The sequence below is a fragment of the Trichoderma asperellum genome, chromosome 2, assembly GCF_020647865.1.
Source record: "Trichoderma asperellum chromosome 2, complete sequence".
In the NCBI taxonomy this organism is placed as follows: Eukaryota; Fungi; Ascomycota; class Sordariomycetes; order Hypocreales; family Hypocreaceae; genus Trichoderma; species Trichoderma asperellum.
In genome coordinates, this window is record NC_089416.1 from 1844892 (window position 1) to 1863049 (window position 18158).

The 18158-nt window shown below is 50.1% G+C and overlaps 4 protein-coding genes across 4 annotated transcripts; 1 reads left to right on the forward strand and 3 right to left on the reverse strand.

The window, feature by feature from the left end:
- Positions 1-514: 514 nt before the first annotated feature.
- Positions 515-1129, reverse strand: TrAFT101_002922 (uncharacterized protein; the record flags this gene model as incomplete). The annotated part of the gene is made up of 3 exons (XM_024903473.1): positions 515-704; positions 764-819; positions 890-1129. The coding sequence occupies 3 exons, from the start codon at positions 1127-1129 to the stop codon at positions 515-517; spliced, it is 486 nt and encodes a 161-aa protein (XP_024764040.1).
- Positions 1130-2792: 1663 nt separating this feature from the next.
- On the reverse strand, positions 2793-4002 carry TrAFT101_002923 (uncharacterized protein; the record flags this gene model as incomplete). Its single annotated transcript, XM_066126737.1, has 3 exons — positions 2793-2896; positions 3379-3543; positions 3969-4002. 3 exons carry the CDS (start codon positions 4000-4002, stop codon positions 2793-2795), a joined length of 303 nt encoding a protein of 100 aa, XP_065982844.1.
- Positions 4003-8619: 4617 nt separating this feature from the next.
- Positions 8620-9873, forward strand: TrAFT101_002924 (uncharacterized protein; the record flags this gene model as incomplete). Its single annotated transcript, XM_024899291.2, has 1 exon — positions 8620-9873. The coding sequence occupies one exon, from the start codon at positions 8620-8622 to the stop codon at positions 9871-9873; it is 1254 nt and encodes a 417-aa protein (XP_024764041.2).
- A 4884-nt stretch (positions 9874-14757) lies between these two features.
- Positions 14758-17783, reverse strand: TrAFT101_002925 (uncharacterized protein). The gene is made up of 4 exons (XM_024909525.2): positions 16634-17783; positions 16472-16501; positions 16121-16331; positions 14758-16051 (listed from the first exon to the last, which is right to left on the reverse strand). The coding sequence occupies exons 1-4, from the start codon at positions 17019-17021 to the stop codon at positions 15571-15573; spliced, it is 1110 nt and encodes a 369-aa protein (XP_024764044.1). The 5' UTR covers positions 17022-17783; the 3' UTR covers positions 14758-15570.
- Between the last annotated feature and the right edge of the window lie 375 nt (positions 17784-18158).

Consider the following 18158-nt stretch of genomic DNA (forward strand, 5'->3'; position numbering starts at 1 on the left):
GTGTTGCTGCATGATACGGTAATTATTAGCGGTACTGCACTGCTACACCTCGTCTAAGCCGCTGTGCTTTTTCGGCGCAAGTGCATTAGCATGAGCGATCATTTTTCTTTCTATTTTCAGCAGCCCCATGTCGTTGATGCGACCCTTGAAGAAAAGGGGAATAAAATGTATGTACTGTACAGTAGCATGACAAAACTTTGACAGATCCAGGTGGGTTTCTTTTCTTCCAGCTTGCCCACTCTGAGCTGTGCAGAGTGGGGGAGAATCTCAAGCAAGGGAGTGTCGGTATATACACACGTAGCGTATTATGATGTAGTGAGTGGTGTAAATAATCCCTTGCGGCCCAGCAGCTGTCCAATGGAATGGACGCAAAGCAATGCAAAAGGTGAAGAAAAAACACACCGTCTCATACTGTAATGCTTTGTTGTTGCCCAACACCATGCCGCCTAATAGGCACGAAACTGCCTACCTACCAGGACTACCTGTGATATGGCTCCGCCCATTGCTATTACAGCTAGGCAGCGCAACATAGATGGAATCCAAGGCTGAGGTACTTGCTCGGATAGACAAGGCGTAAATCAACATTTTCATCATCCATGCGCCTCTTTCCTGGTGGTGGTGTTGCTGCCGCATCGTAAGGCATGAATCCAGGCAGGACTGTCGTGGCCTGAGCTAGGTAGAGGGGGGTGCTTGAGAAAAAGATGCTGTCGGACGTAATACTAGCGGCATTCCAAACCAGAAATGGACCGTATTGCATACAAACCAGCCATTGGCAATGGCTGAAATGGCTTCTTGAATGTAGGGCTGTGCATAGCCAAGCTAGAGACAAAGCACGTAGGGTTTTCGCAACCTCCTGCTGCTGGCTTACTTGCTTGCGCGCTTACCTTACGAAGAGACACGACACGTGCGCAGCGATTTTAGGACTGCTGCAACCCGAATCGTGATCTTCATCTGTGTTGTCTCCTTTGCATGAACCAGTAATGCCGGTAGGAGTATATAAAAGATGGCACAGGGCGTCCGACTCATACAAAAGGCTAGGCGGATCGACGTATCTGCGGTCTGCGGCCTGAATTGTGCAGTTGTCACCGAGAGCAGCCGCTGCATGGAACTTGGGCATCGCCGTGGGCATTGCGGCAGCCTGCTGAGCGTACACTACCGTATCAGTGCCTTTTACTTGCTTGAATATGATATGGCAGGCTGAGCAGACAAAGCCGTTTACTACTGTGGAATCTCTTCCACAAGCGCCTAATATGAGCTCTTAGACTAGAGCCATGATTTATCATGTGGTAGACATTTGTACAAGTCATCGTCCCACATCTGCTCTCTACACTCCCAGTGGGCCAGCCAAGTATGGCCTGAGCATCGCAGAATAATGCCAAGATCGTGATATATACGGCTTAGAGTGCAAATTGCCCGGAAAACTGCGCGTAGTAGCACTATACCTTGCCTTGTTTACTCATACAGATGCTCATTCGGAACCCATGCGTTGATAGATCGGTCAGCCAAATGAGCGGTCCGATACCGTTCTCCAAAGATGCCACCCGATAAGCTACATGGGGACGTTGTCACCGAGATTTCGAGGGGACTCAAGGCTCTCAAAAGCAGGCCGGGATGGAGATGGGGATAGAGACACGGATGCCGTTGCATAGAGATCTGGCTTCCATCATTGTGCATTGTCTCCATGCATGTCCTCTCTTCTCACGTATCAGAGCTGCAGGCACTAACTTGTTTTGCCTTCCCTCTGCGTCCGTGATCGCAGGAGGCCTTGTCCTCTTCCTCGTCCTCGATAGGCAAACGGACCAGTGAGATGCGCTTTGGGTTTTCGTTACGGTGTGCGGGTCGCGGGAAGAAAAAAAATTTTCCCCTCCCCCCTTTCTCAGATCATACGTCTTGAGTAAAAGTGAAAGTGTCGGTCAAGAGAAAAGTGTGGTCGTTGCTACCTAGCGAGCGAGCTGTCTCCAAGATAGGCTACTTTTTCGGCAAGCAAGCGCCAGAATAAAGTGTCCGTGGTGTTTTTGATATTCGCAGACAGCCTTCACTAGCGGACAAATAGGTGGTGGCTAGCCTAGAGTTAGCGAATTTGCTTACCAGCCGCTTAGCTGCTTGGGGGGTGCGTATTGCAGCGCCATGCGAATGGATCGGATCCCTGGCACTCAGACCAAGTGGGCCTCCTATCTCTCTTCTCAGCTTTTTTTTCCTCGCACTGGCATGGCGCATTTTGTGGCTTTTGCGTGAAACTGGGGGCGAGCAGCCGGCTGCCAATCGGCGCCCAAAAATGCTGCAGCTCAGTGCCCGATTCGACAGCCACAACATCTTTGGACATCAATACAGCTCTGCTGCCCATCTATTGGGAGACTATCTCTACGAAGCGCCAGGGCTTGCGTTCGTATGAGTCACTGTCCACTTTGTCGGGTTCGTAGGATGGAGGCGAACACAAAAAACGGAAGCAAGTTGAGACGAGTAACAAACCGTTCGTTTGCAAGGAGGCATCCTGCGGGAGAGCAAAGACACGAGAAATTTGTTTGGGCCAGTGTTGGGTTTGATTGAGGGACGGCCCACGAAATGAGATGTTGAAAATTTTTCACTTGTCAAACAAGGGACGGGCAAAAACTCAAGCCCTAGCGGCCTCTAGGCAGCCTCTTTTGGCCACACCCTCCGGGCTCCAGGGATTCAAGGGCGGACGGACCATGGATGCTTCGGGGAAGGGAAGATGAATCAAGGGGGGTGCAAGCTAGCGAGGCCAGGCCAGTGCTTTACCGGGGGGCCACTTTCAAGGTGTGAAGTTGCTTCTTCTAGAAATCGGCGAGCGCTCGGAGACGTGAGCCGCAGCATCCTGCCGCGCTCAAAGCCAGCAGGAGGAAGAGGAGGGCAGCATTTGATAGCGAGGAGGATGCGCCTGTCGTCTGATGTTAGAGAGAATTGTCTTGACCGATATTATGAAGAAAAGGGGTGAGCGGCGTTTGCTGAGGCTCAGACCGGGATACAAACAGACATGCTACCACATTGTAGTAGCAGCAGTAGTAAGCAGTAATATTGCTATGGGCCAGTCAGAGCGCTATGATTGCACGCAGAGGAAGACAAGTTGCAGAAACCGAAAAGTCGGTATAAGCATGTCTGTATCCCATGCAAAAAAAAGCATCGGTATGAATGTAACAGGTATTGCTTTTGTGTGAGAAAGGGGAAGGAGAATGGAAAGGAATGGAAACAGAAGAAAAGAAATTCTCGGGCGATACCAATCCGGGCACTGCTTCTCGCATAATCCTCTTGATTCAGACGAAGGGCGAAGAAAAGTACGGGGGAGAGGACCTAAAGCAGATGCAGGTACAGGTCAGCTCGCACAAGTGATGCCAGATGGGATGGAATCGCCAACGTACATACCATTGGCACACGCACTCCGCTGGCAGATGGGATTCTCTGTCCAGTCCAGCAGCCGTATGGGAGCTGATTGCTGCTGGATTTGGCGTTTCCATACAGTGTGCCGTGCCTGGCGCAGAAGAAGTGCGCGGGAACGGCACGCTGCGGCGGCGTGGATGCTTTTTGGGGCTGCGAGCTCCCGTGGTTTGTGGGACAAAAGCCGGAGGTCCCACCCGGGAAGACTGGAGATGATGGAGAAGGGCGAAAAAGAGACCAGACTGGGAAGCTGGGGGGGCTGACAAGAGGCCCGCTTTGTTCGACAAGGGAGGATGGCCTGTTTACGAGTACGAGGCAAACGCCAGCGCTTGGCACGGAGTGGTGTGTGCGTGTTTGTTAGCGCAGCGTGATTGTGTGATCTCGAACTGAGTGGTGGACGTGGTGTTGGGTTTTACACTTTGGCCGTTATGCGTGCGCCTCAGGGACAGAAAAGCTTGAAACCACCAAGAAGATTTCAAAAAAGGACGGGCCATGGGGTTAAGTGCCATTTGTGCCAGAGTTCACCGCTAGGTTAGCACCCGGAAGGCCTGCCGCGGGGGCCCCCCCCAGGCACTGACACTCTGCAGCCGGGCCACTTCCAGTAGAGTGCATTAGGCTATCGGCCGCTAAACACTCAGCTATACCACTCGCTGGGGATATGGAGCGCCGGTAGCCCGAAATTCAATTTTCGGCTCCGTCAATCGCCTTCTGCTCCACGTCTAAAGCAGATTGGTTCTATTTGTGTTATTTACGGCCTTGCAGGTAGATTTTACAAGTTTGTTTGTCCTCCAGTGCTTCCTTTTTTTTTTGTTGTCTCTGATTGCCTACCAAGCGGATTCCTTGGGGGCTGGATGCCCATGTCTCACTTACACTTGCAGCCCATTCACGCCCTTGAGTGCCGGTACCGCATGTTGACCAAGCGAAGGGCAGAACTGACCAGGGAAAAGAAAAAAAAACTGAACATTAGTGCAAAAGCTTGTCCTAATACGTTCTGATATAAAGTATGTAGAAGAAAAAGAAGCAAAAAAGAAAGACTGGGCCAATCACGGCAACGAATTTGTCGATGGCAGCAGCTAAGCGGAGTGGGCTAATAATATATGAGTGCATATGTAGGTGCGGATGCACTCGTGCATGGTGTGTTGCGTGCCACCACCACCACCACCACCTCCAAGCAGGAAATGCACAAGCTAACAGGACCAACCGCTCTTTTGTTCCCTTCTCTTCAAGACTACCAACCAACTGCTGAGACAAAAAAAGAATATACTTTTATGCTAGCAAAAAAATTTTCAAGCAAGGGGCAGGCTCCCCTTGCCGTTCCGCATGAATCCTTCCAGCGTGATCGGGACCAGAGAGGCTGCGTCCATCACATTATGCCGCGGCCTGGTAGGCTCGCTTCACCTAGATTGGCGCCGTGCAGACAAGGGAAAAAGCCACGTTTTGGAGACTGGGCTATTCCCCCCTGGTCATATTCCTCGCGGCCGCTGGTCAACTCGGTGTGTGTGCATTGCAGGCTCCCCTTGCTAGAAAACAATAAAGAAATAGTATAGGAAAAAAGCGGATGGATGGATATCGGTGCATGGGCCAAAGGCTCTCGAGACGAGACATGTCCAAGCTGGGGGTCAAAGCTAAATCGTGTGAGACGTGTGTTATTCAACCTGGCTTGACTTTGGGCTTTTTGCCAGCCAAACGGTGATCAGTGCAGCCTTGTCTGTGGCTTCTATCCGGTTTTATTTTTCTTTCTTCTTTGCCTACTGATACAATTGAGACTCTGGTTTCCCATGGGCTGCACAGCACTGGTCGGAAATCACCCCATTCGCCAAACCAACAGGGGCCTTGTACGAAGTAGTACTGCGAATTACCGAACTGGACGCCTCTCGGACAGGCTTCGGACGTGCGCAAGCGAATAAGAGTACATGTAGCAGCGGAACGTACGACTGCTACCTATATTGATGTCCTTTTGCAGTCACAGCCGCATTTGCATACTACTCTGGGGTTCTTAATTTCGTCAGAAGGTGTTGGACATTTCATGCAGCTTGTCAGATCTGGGAATACATGTCAGATGCACGCCCGCTGAAAGATATTGATGGGCATCAATTATAACAGCTGCTTATCTCTCTATGTTACCGCTGATATCGATACCGCTGCTACTGTCGCTATTACTGCTAGGTACTACTACAAAGATGTCTGGTAAGAAGCAGGATCTGGATAAATGGCTAATATGCATCGTCTTTCCTGTTCTTTCCCGTCAGGGCTGTGGCCAGATGTGGCACATCCTGACAGGCCTGAATAAAGTGCTTGCTTTCAATGCCTTGCCCTGCACTGTACATAATCCCTGATATATTAAGCAAATTAATCAACCAACCCCAACGAACCGTGAAAAAGCTGGGGCCGTCTTCACGCAGATACTACCCTTTTCTCTCAGCACAGCCAATCTCGCTGCAACCTTCTCAGGCTGGAGGTTTACCATTAACCGCCAGCGTTCGCCCGAAGCTCGGCGCTTCTCAGCTGCTCCCATCACCATCGCCGCACCACCATCATGACGCACTGCAACTCCAAAGACGAGAGGATAGCAAGGACAAACGTTCCCGTCTGAGCGATTTACTAATATCAGTAGTAGCACTGCAAATCTATCGATAGTGCTTGTCACACAGCTTTGGCAAAGGCGGGCCAATCAGCGGCCTGCGTGGCTGCGGGCAATGTGGCCCCCTCCAATCATTGCGCTGCGCCATGTGACTGCAAACCACCCTTTTATCGTCGCAACGATGAGCGAATACTCGTCAGCCAGAGCCATCTTTGCGTTCCTTGACGCATGGTCACAGGGCTGTCCGATCCAGATAGGCGCCTATCCAAGGGGACATGGTAGGTTTTGTGCGTCTAGGATGATCCGTAGCTCGCCGTTGATTGCGTCTTTCCAGGCGCTTCCCACTATTCCTCCACGCACCCGTCATACGTAATACTGGGGGCCGTTGGTTAGTTGACGATGGAGGATGATAAATATGCCCACTTCCTCTTCGTCGTCCTCAGCCAGTGCCTGTTCCGGATAGATGGACGTTAAGGCTGAAGACGGCAATAACTTGCTGTAAGCCTGCGCCGGGATCAATGATACGAGTACGCATTACGCACTGATTGTCATTCATGCCAAACACCTAGGTGTTATTACCGGCGGCGCAAATATCAGTCGCCATCGTCCCCAACAAATTGAACCCAAGCCTCGGACCATTGAATACAACGCTTTGTTTTTTCACGGCATCCCGCAAGAGCGTGCGCATAAACAAATAACCTTTTTCATTGTACGAGCCGTCTTGGTCGCCGTGTTGCCGCTAGCATTACTCGCGCTCGTTACAGCCTCTTTGTCTTCCGGGCGCTTTGGTATTATTACCTGCGTATTACAATCAGCCACAACTGGTCTACGCAAGAGCAAGAGGACAAGTAAGCCTGGTTGAAAAGGGAAATCAATTCACAGTGAGTGCGCGTGCTTCGTGCATTTGCTGCTGCGCAGGTCTCTAAATGGAACAGGGATTTGAGATTGCCTTGGATCCAATTTCAAGGCATCGACGGCCTCGGCGTTTGACACCTGCCCGTCTGGAAAAGCCACCAGCAGGGAGACAAAACAGCGATCGGGAAGACGAAAAGTTTTTTTCGTTCTTCTTCTTGTCCCTTGCCTTGCCTCACTCACCGAGAGATACCTTTATCGTACAAGACAGTCGGTGGGCTCGCGGAAACTAGGATTCATACCCCTAGGCTCTATCATTTCGCTTATCCCGTCTCGGTAAATTGGACTGGGGGAGGCTCCAGTGCATGAGAACCAGGGCCGCGAGTCGTCATCCACAGTCGATTTGAGATACCTGCCGAGCGTGAAAAGTCCGAAGCACAAGCCAGGACAAGCATCGACGAGCCCCGGCGAGCCAAGTTCACTTGTCAGAGCGATACGAGCGACGTTGTCGAACAGGCTCGCTCGGTCGTTGGTCGTCCACTGGGAGGAGTCACAGCGAGGATCGCGGGAGCCCATTCAGCTGCGCAAGCCGGCTGAAAAGTGCCCACCAGGCCCGAGACTACGAATTGGCGCCGGCAAATCACGATCGAGAGCAGCAGTCGGGCTGCCTCCCTTACTCACTCGTCGCCCAGAAGCTGCTGGAAGCTGCAGCGCTCGCTCATTGACTGGGCACCGTCGATTACAGCAGAGTGCAGCAGCGCAGACCGACCAGTCGCAGCCATCGCACCGTCCGTTTGCCCGCAGATTTGCTGATTGGACCGGCCTGGACTGGGCTGGGAGCTGCGTTGGGAGCGACCATCCATCCATTACAAAGTGCACACTCATACAGACACGCAGACACGCAGCGCTCTTTGCTTTGGGCGATAACGCAGGCCCAGTGTCATCACGACGCTTCCAGCACTGTGTGGCCGCTGCCGGAAGGTTCCACCGCCGCCGCCAGTGACTAAGCCAGGCCTCTGCTACCCGCACGCCCCCTCCACCGCCCCCGGGCCCCTGTCGCATGCCGGTGCTACTGGCGCTAGCGATGCCTGCCCTCTCTCACCAAACTCACTAACGGCCTTCCCTGCTCGCTGCAGGCTGCCCACACCCAAGGCAAAAATTATCAGCGTCCACAATATATACCTCGAATGCGTGCCCGCGCTGCATTCTTTCCTCCTCCGACCTCTCACTCTTGATATCGCTTTGGCCTGTGCCAATGAACCGCATCGCATCTCCACCTGCATCGCAGCTATCCATGCACCGTCGACCCTGAGAGCGCCGACGTCTCCCTTACATCCACAATCATCCCATCTCACCACCGCCAGGCCGCAACGTCGGACTCTGGCTCGCTTCTATCCGGGAAGACAAGACGAATAAAACCATCCTGTTGTAGATTGGTCATGTTTGACGCAAGACGTAACTCTTCTCACTTTTACTCTTCCGATTACATACCAAGGTGACGGGCTTTTTATTGCTTCTTCTTGTTGCACATCCTCGCGTTAATATCCCATAATTCCCTGTATCCCCCCATCCATCCCCTTTGAGAGCAGATTAGAACAGAAGTTTGAGCATTTCAAACCTCGTCAGCTCTCCGCCTTGCTATTATCCGCCGGACGACAGCAGCCAGCATCCTCATCGATATACACCGTCAACGAACAGCAGTTCCTTCGTTGGAGGAAGAGGTTGTGGAGCGAGTGTCATAGAGCGGACATCGCAGAGGAAGCCGTTACACACACACACACACACACAAACACAGAATGAACTATCCATCACCACGAACACCTGGATCGACTCCGATCCACGAGTGGGAATACACACGAATGTCGTCCGCCACTCCAACCCCATCACCGCGGCCAAGCTGGCTCGAGACCACGCCTCGACGACCAGCCACTCGAGCAGCTCACAGCCGGGCCAGCAGCTATTCTCAAGGCGGCGCATCTACGCCTCGCGCTCCGGTAGATTCGCCCCGATACAACAGCTCCGGCCAGTATGCCACGGTTGATGTGAGTCCCAAACATTTTTCGTCATCGCGCGGGCCCTCCGGGTCGTCTCAATTTCCTGCCTGGCGCGACCGCCGATTCTCTCACACCTATGTCCGGGCTGCAACTCCGTTTGGAGAATCCGACGAGGACGAGATATTCGAGGCTTCGGGGCGTACATATGTGCTGCTTGCCGAGTCACGAGCAAAGGGTCGCAGGAACTCGCATGTCTATGATTATGAGGGGATACGGTACACTAATCTCGACGACTACCCACAGGGTACCGCAGCCTACTATGCCGACTACCGTGACGCCTACGACTCTCCGCAGTCGCACATCCCCGCCTCCCATGTCCGTCCTCCGACCAGCCACGGCCACACTCGCCGTTCGTCAGCAGCGGCAAACGTCCCGCAGAGGCCATCCACCGTTCGCCCTTCCGCACAGGCTTACCGCGCCAAAGCCGCCGCCGCCGCTGCTGCACCATCACCGAAGGCTACCGAGGCCGATGCTCGAAAGCACCGGATTCCAACGGGCTATTCCCTCAAGAACTGGGACCCGACAGAGGAGCCCATTCTCCTTCTTGGCAGCGTCTTTGACGCCAACAGCCTTGGCAAGTGGATCTACGACTGGACCGTCTACCGAGCCGGTGCCAACTCTCCCATTGCCGACATGGCAGGCGAACTCTGGCTTCTTCTGATTCAGCTCTCCGGAAAGGTCAAGCGTGCAGAGGATATCATTGGCCGTGTGCGAAGCGCCGAGAACCGAGAGATTATGAATGAGTTCATCGAGTCTGGTGAGCGTCTCACAGATAAGCTCCGCTCGCTGCTCAAGGCATGTGAGGCTCCCATGCTCAAGGCTGCCAAGAAGAAGCAGTCAGGCCTGGGCAAGAACTCCGGTGTCGAGTTTGTCGACACCCTCTTTGGCCGTGACCGGGAGCTGAACAAGACGGAGAAGTTCATGCAGAGCTTGAGATTGTTCAGCGTGAGATTCGATGCCAACTGCGAGAGTATTCTGGCAAACCCATCTTCCTAAATGGATCATCTCTAATCATGACCTGGAGCAATCCTAAATCCCTAATCCTTCCAATCCAGGATGACTATAAACCCAGAGGAATTCCTCCGGGATTAAACCTTCTTCCCCAAAAGGAGATGTATACGAATTTGCCCTGGACTCTTTCAGCATCTCGCGTAACGTTTTAATCCTTCTTTTTAATGTTCACCAAATTGGCAACTTCCCCAGGATTCCGGACCATCGAAGTTGGATATGGGCCTACTCCGCAGGATGGAAAGGCCAAGAAGACAAGAGATTGTACACTAATACTACTGCTTGCTGTTATCGTTCCCGTCCGAGGATTTCCTATGGATACCCAGTCTTACGGACTCTTTTTTCTTTTCCTTTGTTTTCTGAACTCGGCCTCTCGGAGCGATGAACGGCTTTTTATGCTTTACTCTTTTTTTTTCTTTACTTTTTCTTTTTTTTTTTCCTTTCGGCTATTCAAAAGAAAGATTCCTTTATGGGCGACCTGTACTACCACCAATGAACACGCGGAGGAGACACCGAGACACGGGGCATTTTTCCATCTAGAGATACCCAGCGTTATCATTTCGGGCGCGTCGCGAGCAGGAGAGGAGGAGCGGAACAAAAAATTGGCGACGACAAGGTGGCGAGGTTGTCTGTTTTACATGACTTTTTTCTTTTTCTTTTCTTTCAATGTCTTCGGTTTAATGCGCTGTGGCAATATGGATTTATTACAGAGTGATTTTTCTTTTCAGAAATTGGGAACTTCTAGATGGAGAATTTTAGTATACTGCACAATGATGATGGTTTTGGTTTATGAGCGCGAATATATTTTTATCCCCTCTATTACATATTACTTTCAGTGTCCATTTCATGTATGTGATGCCATGTTAATGACTTCTACTGCAGCTATTTAATTTCTGCTGTAGGCTTTTTGTGGAGTGGTGAGTAGGGGCCATGCCCTGCATGCAGGTCTGGTGGATAGATGTCTTGTTAGTTTTATGTAAATCTCTGGAGGCTGCAAATGGATACACACGATACATATCCTTATGGGGCAATGACGTCCCGTAGAGACAACAGATTCATGCTGAGGGACTGGATCAACCCGCCGTTACAATGTTAAACATGATGTCTCGGCGTGGCGTTTGCGCGTCTCAGGAATAACGATTCTCTTTACGGTACTTTGTTCACTCTGTTTCTTCGCTCATATCATTATGCATGACCATAGGAAGCACAAAGTAGCCAGAGTAGAGAAGGATGAGGGTGGGCTGTCCACATGTGACGAGTACGACCCTAGAGCAAGACAAGACGGGCCCGAATGTTTCAGGTTTTTACAGTGCAATATAGTGTTGGATTTGTTTTCTTTGTTTTTTGGGGGGGGGATTTCCTCTGGCTGGGGTCGGGAGATGAGTACGACGTATGATGAGATTGATGGAGAAGCGGGATCAGGCGAATATCAGTTTGAGCCAAGGCACTGTTCAGTAGAAGACTGCAAATTGGAATCCATTTTCTCAATCAAGATGTTATTTCACTATTCTAACCAAGTGCCTGGTGCAAAAAAATTCCGCGGCAAGTTAAGCCAAGGGCAATTTCTGAATACGTGCGCCGTGCTTGCTCGGAGGCTGTGCTTGTCTCAAAATCCACTGTCTCACGGCTAGGTAGGTAGCAAAAAATGTGTGCCGTCTTGTCTTGCGGGCGGTGATATTGGCCACCTTGAAGTATGACAAAAACAGCTCTCCCCTTTTTTTTCTCATAATTGCCATTTACAAAGTAGTAGTACTATTTTCTGTCTCGGGATTTCAACTCTGCTGTTCCTATCTGCAGCATGACGGCAGAGCACGCAAAAATCCAGCCACTCTGTCTCGTATATCGGTCTCCAGTCTCTCTTCCCATCAGGCTGGAATGCCGCCTAGCAAGCAAACCCATCTATGGATTTTTCCGTCAGCCTCACTCTTCTATAGAGCTGAGCCGTTCCATTTTCATCCTGTTCAGGTTGTAACTTGCATATGCAGTATTGGCTGACGTGGGAAATAGAGAGAGCAAGAAAAAAAAATACAAGCGCTGTTAGGACTAATAAAATAATAATAGTAAAAGGTGGCAGTAGTTAATCTAATCAAACAGGTAATCAATGCATCCAAAGTCGAGCCGAAGGACCTGCGCTGTACGACACGATATTTTTTTGCGCAATCGAAAGAGGGGAAAGAAATGGGCTGCTTAAGCACACTCCCCTCCATGATCTTCTTTTTTTCTCTCTGCATTTTTGCTTCTGTGATGGGTTAGGCTTCATGCGGAGAACGTATTTTTCCTAGTTTTACGCTCTATCTCACTCTCTGTATTTGCTTCCCATTTGATGTTTTGTTTCCTATTAGTGTCTATTATTATATATCACCTTACCGCTGTCATTGGAGGGCTCTAGGTCTCGGAGTTGAGGGATAGCGAGCTGAAAGAAAGTCTGTATCACCACATGCTCGTTTTTGCCCTTGAGTAAGAGGCGTAAATCATCTACGCCTGCTGGAGCCACAATATTGTGTCACTAGGAGACACATCACCTCACACGTTGCGTTGGTTGAGCTTACAAGGAGCTGGTATCACCCGGTGGAAGGAGAGGAGGATTCTGCTCTTCAGCCCTGTCTTAGCCACGGAGATAAATACGCAGTATATCGGGCACCCCGGGCGTTCTTCATCAAACACTGGAAGGATATTTGCGCATTGGCGCGTTGGCCGCTTCTTTTCGATCCTCGCCTCTCTCTGTCCACGTTCCTTTTGTTTTTTTACCCCTCTCACGCTTTTGTGAGCCCAGCTTGGGTGTCTATATGGGCACGAATAACCTGTCATAAACCACGCCGTAGCACAGCGTACTGTTTTGGCTCCCAACGGCAGACGCATAAGTTAGGTTGGGCACCTGTATAAATCAAAATAAAATCCAGACATGGATGGGGCCAGTAGTTTCGGAGCGCCCCGAAAGCCGCGATTACCCAGCCAGCCACGCTGCCGGCCCCCCTCTCGAAAATAACGTGGCTGCACAATTGCTCTCTAGCTAAGACGTACCACCACCAAGAGCACGGCCTGGGTATATGGGCGCTTAGGTGGATGACTTGCATAATCCACTCACCTGACAGGCTGTGGAAGAAAAGGGTGCAGCAACGAGAGGAGGGATTTGCAACCGTGAGGCCAATCATGGCTCCACCTGGTTTAATGGCCTGCGTGTGCACAAGTGGATGCAACAGTCTGCGGTGAATTTTCCTTTCCTTTTCTCCTTTGAGTTCTATTTTTTTTTTTTTTTTTTTTAATTCCTCCACAAGAGTGGGTATCTATGGAGAAAACGAGCTGAAGAGGGATGAGACTTTTCGGTCCTGCTTCATGCCGAGGGGCTGTGGGCTGTGGGCTGTGGGCGTGTTGCATCACGACAAGGATCCAGGAAGAACCAAGAGATCCCAAGACATCGGATGAGAAATGCAGGTCCATATGCTCCATAGGGCTATGTCAGAGACGAACTACTGAAAAAAATAGAGAGTGAAAAGGAGCAATCGTCATAGCACCCCTATGCATGACTGCGTTGAAGGAATCTGACGTCTTACATGCTCACTCGGCTGGGCCAATACTACTACATGGCTGAGAGTCATCATCAGTCACACACAATTGCCAGTTTGGAATACACCACCCAGGGATTTAGAACCGCGCGGGCACAAAACACTCTTCCCTCATTCCGTATTGGACTTTTTGATGTAACCTGTTCATGCCGGCGTTCCACACAGCTGCCAGATGTTGCTGCTAAAACGGGCAAAAAATGAATTTTTGGTTCTTTTTTGGACGCTTATGCGCTCGGCACGCTGCATATATTGGGTTCTTTCCCACGGCGTACATTGTATGCCGCTAAATCATGCAGCCGTCTAACAGTTCATGTGCCCCAAATGGCTTCAAGAGAGGGTAAAAGTAGGGGGTATCAACCAAAACCTGCGTGTAGCCGAAGCTCGCCTTCCTCCATGGTCTCTCTCGGCGGCCGGCATACATCAATGTGGTAAATCATGCGAGTGCCGCTCCACCTGTCGTTCTTCTTTCTCGCTTATGTGCGTTTGGTATTCCGTGATACTGCCTTCTTCGTGTACCTGATGCGGTTCGCCCAGTGGTGAAAAGCCGAAATTAGATAGAGCTACCGAGCCATCTCCGGCAGGGCTTGTCGGCGGCCGGCTGGCGGGGCCGGGTCGGGGGGTGAACAGCGCCGATCGATCGGATCATATGTTCGGAAGTGCTCAAGGTGGAGGCTAGAGTGTAGAAAAAGGCTGTGAAGAGATGTATTGCGTAATTAAGATCGCGTATGGATACTGTTCATTAGTAACCAGTCCCCTGAACCGCAAAGTCTTGGTATTGTTGCTTGCGAAACCTCATATACATTTCAATCATTTCCAAATCATCAATAGAGTAAGCAAAACAGCCTGCTATACAGTATACTGGCAGTAATCTTCTCAATTACCATTGTGAGATACCAATTCTGTCAACATCAAGCGCCGTATTCGCAATCGACTTGTGTTCAGAACGCATTAAATGCAAATAATTCTAATGATTTGAAGCGAGAATGTAGAGTGTAACGACGACGAAAAGAAATAGAATGCGTCAAATCATTGTTCTAGAATGCATCTATTTCTTCACTTCAACTACGTATAGAAGGCACTATGGCTCTCAACGTTGTTACAAAATTTAGAGACACAACAGGGACCAACGACGACGAATCATGACCATCATGACTGGAGATTCAGCACGGCTTATGCAATATACCAAATTCCAACAGAAATCTTACAATACCTATACTTCAATGCAATCCAATCCGGCTTGTGTCCTTACTAAAACGGAGCTTGCCATCACCCCCAAAATTGCAAGCATAGGACAGAAGCAGAGCCGGTCTAATTATTCACTTATTTCATCAATCTGGTTACTTATATGTTCCTATTCCCAATACTATCCATATTCCATCACATCACCTTTTCCTCATCAGTCTTTTCCAACTAATTACGTTGTAATTCTAAGCCTTGTGACGCGTGAACCACATTTTACCTTACAAGTCAAGCTGGCTCACAGGCTACTCATCATTTATATTTATCTCTTGCCATTTGTTCTCGATCTATCTCCCGTGTAATATATGAAGTTTGCAATCCAGCGTCAATGAATGATGATAAATCTATTCGTATAGGAAGCAACGCGATTAACACGACCCCCCAAATAGACCTAAAGTCGCCTTCACAACTAGTAGCTAGTCGCCAGATCGGCCTTGGTTGCTATTGGTTTAGTTTCGCTAATGAGAATAGGAGATTACTGCCTGCTGTGCCGTAGATACAAAAGCTATCAGAGATATATGCATAGCGAACACTCAAGCAACTCCCACTTCAGCCCACGTTTAAACCAACAACCCCATTGTACATACCGCAACACTCCCACCATCTTCTATATGCAATCCAATGGTATTTAAGACGTAAAGATACCGTGTTCATGTCCAGAGACAGATATCATAGAAGATGAAATTAGGTGAGAGTAAGGTCATTATACTGATGCTTTCGTCCCGAAATAAAAATGGCGAATATCATAAACGCATTTCTCACAATTGGTCCATAGCCAATTTTGAGCACGTCAATCCAAAATTTTGGGCCGCACATATGTCTTGAATCTTTAATCGTATATCGTCGTAACAGAGAGGTATTATTGAAAATTGCGCATGGTTGGCTAATTTAAAGCAGCGTCAAGAGGTTTGTAGCCGTATATGCTGTGGAAAGGGAAATATGAGTGGAATTTAGGCAAGCCATTTTCTTCTGCAATAATGGACTTGCGGACATCGACGAGGAACATCTCGATCTGAATAGTGGTCCATCCCAGTCCAAGCATAAAGGGTCGTCTAGCCAGCCCAACAAGACCCCACATGATGACATCTCGGAGGATGTGACCACACTCTTGGAGACGTCTTAGCTTGGGCCACGGACCGTTGGGGCACTTTAGATCTACCCGCCGAATACCTTGGAAACCGGCAGCGGCAAGCTCATCCTGGACGTTTAAGATGGCATGGAGATTAGCGCCAAGGGCGGCAAGTCCATCTGCCAGAAATCGCAAGAAATCGCGCCAAGCGTATGGCTGGTTACATGACTCGTCGTCGCAAGCGGCAGCGTATTGAAACTCTTGAACTTCAACGTAGCCGCCTGGTTTCAGATGCCTGAAGGAGAGATAAACGTTAGCTAGACACCCTAAGGGCAGGTCCAAGGAGAGAGGCGAATAAACTTGCTTGTAAACTCGGTCCCAAAGCTCAGCTCGATTCTTTATTGAGTGACAGGTGTGACGAATATGGATATAATCAAATGAGTTTTCAGGATACGTCCATCCAGCTTCATGTTCAATGTCATCAACAACAAAAAGCACATTCTCGGGTACCCAATCAGGTTGGATTGGTGATAAATCCATGCCATGAAATTGTGCATTAGGATACATGTCCGCCACTAGAGAGGGGGAAAGATTAGAACAATCAGATTTACACAATAACGCAAAGCATAGCAGATACGAATAGGTAAGAAAATGATAATTCTGACCCGTCAGGGCGTTGTAGCACCTTTAAGCCGTCGTTTTAGGAGTTACTTACATTCGATCGACCATTTTCCAGTCCCAGTACCTGTTAAATCCTTACTATTAGCGCAAGGTTTGACTTTTGACAAACCAGAGTCCGAAAGAGAGACAACAAACTGGGCTCTGGAGAAGTCGTCTGCGAAAGTAAGATTTTTATACATGTCCTAGAAAAACACACCTAAATCAAGAACTTCAGCACCAGGCTGCAGCAGCCGGTCATGGATGGGAGCAAAGAAATAGGCACCTTCGCAAAGGTGGATGGTCAGGTTGTGCTTGAGGTCGTCTCGATACTGTTCTGTCTCGTCGTTGGGGAAGGCGTATTGCCCAGCGTGGTACGCATGATATCGTAGGCCGCCATCGACAATATGCTGGCGGATGCTGTCGGTAAGGCTACGCGTTTCGTCCCATGACTCATCGTCAGGAATATATTCGCCCTGCTCCAGGCTTTTAATCAGAAGGGCGTTCTGTGATGTGCCGACAGTGATGGCTGAGCCGGTAGAGGCTGGTGACGGAGGTCGGCCGAAAGTGTTTGGGATCGACCCGCTGCTGTCATCGTCGATTATCATTGTTTAGATGCCGAAAGAAAAGAAAGGGGTTCGGTTAGAGTTGTAGGAAGACAGTTTGCAGAGATATATCTAGGCAATAGTTGGTATTGTAGGCATGCGTTATAATGTGAATTAAAGGCAGCAGGTGGCTGGTGAGTGCAGAGTGCGAGTTGAATAAGGTGCGTGTATCGATGCCAAAGAACTATGATCCAAGGAAACGCTTTTTCAGTGATCGATGGATGAGCGTGACAGGTATACGAATGAATACAACGTTGCGAGTAACAATTGGCGATCCCGTGGTCTCCTCCACATTCGAGATCGACATCCAGGCTCGGGAACGCAGCTGAGAGCTAGCAGCCGGATAGTGTCTCGACAGCGGCTGTAAGGGATAGAGCTGTCGCCAGGTAAGAAACGGATGGGTAATGTCGTCTAGCCTACCGGGGCATCGCCAGCTAATGTACGATTCTCACACGGCGGCTCTTCTCAGCGAGATGGCGTGGGTTTGTCAACTAGACGGCGCTAGGCCCGGCCCACGAAGACGACGATGGGGCCTGCGTGAAAGGACAGAAGGGTTGCTGTACCAGTCGGGTCACGGTGGCAGTCTCTTGCAGTAGCGCTGCAAGGCCGGCAACGCAGCGAGTGCTTGCTGCTGTTTAAACCCTGGGTCGGCGCCAAATCTCGCAATCTCGCAATCTCGCAGGTGGCAGATTCACACTCCCGCAAACAGAAGCCGCCTGAAGCACAGTTGGCTTTCAAACTTGCCTCATAGCACGCCTAAGGCAGGGATCCGAGTCAAAGGGAAATGAAATTAAAGCGCAGGGTGATTGGTGTACAAGCACCTGATAGCGGAGTACAAGTATTACAGCGAAGTGCCAGGAACCACGAGGAAGATGACATTGACAGGGATTGGCCTAGGCCAACACTACGCAGAGAAGCTAGACAGGCTCAAAGCAGGCCGCCCACGGGTCCGAAGCTGATCCTCGATTCCGGCCACTACTTGTACAAAGTTGGAGAAGAAAAAGGAACGCAGTTTGAAGGCTAGGCTAGCTGGGATTAGCTGGGTGAATTTTGAATAACCACGAGGCCGCTCTTCTGTTGTCAACATGCGAGAACTATTCATTCCAACAAGGCAACGAATCTGGGCTCGGACCAGATCCG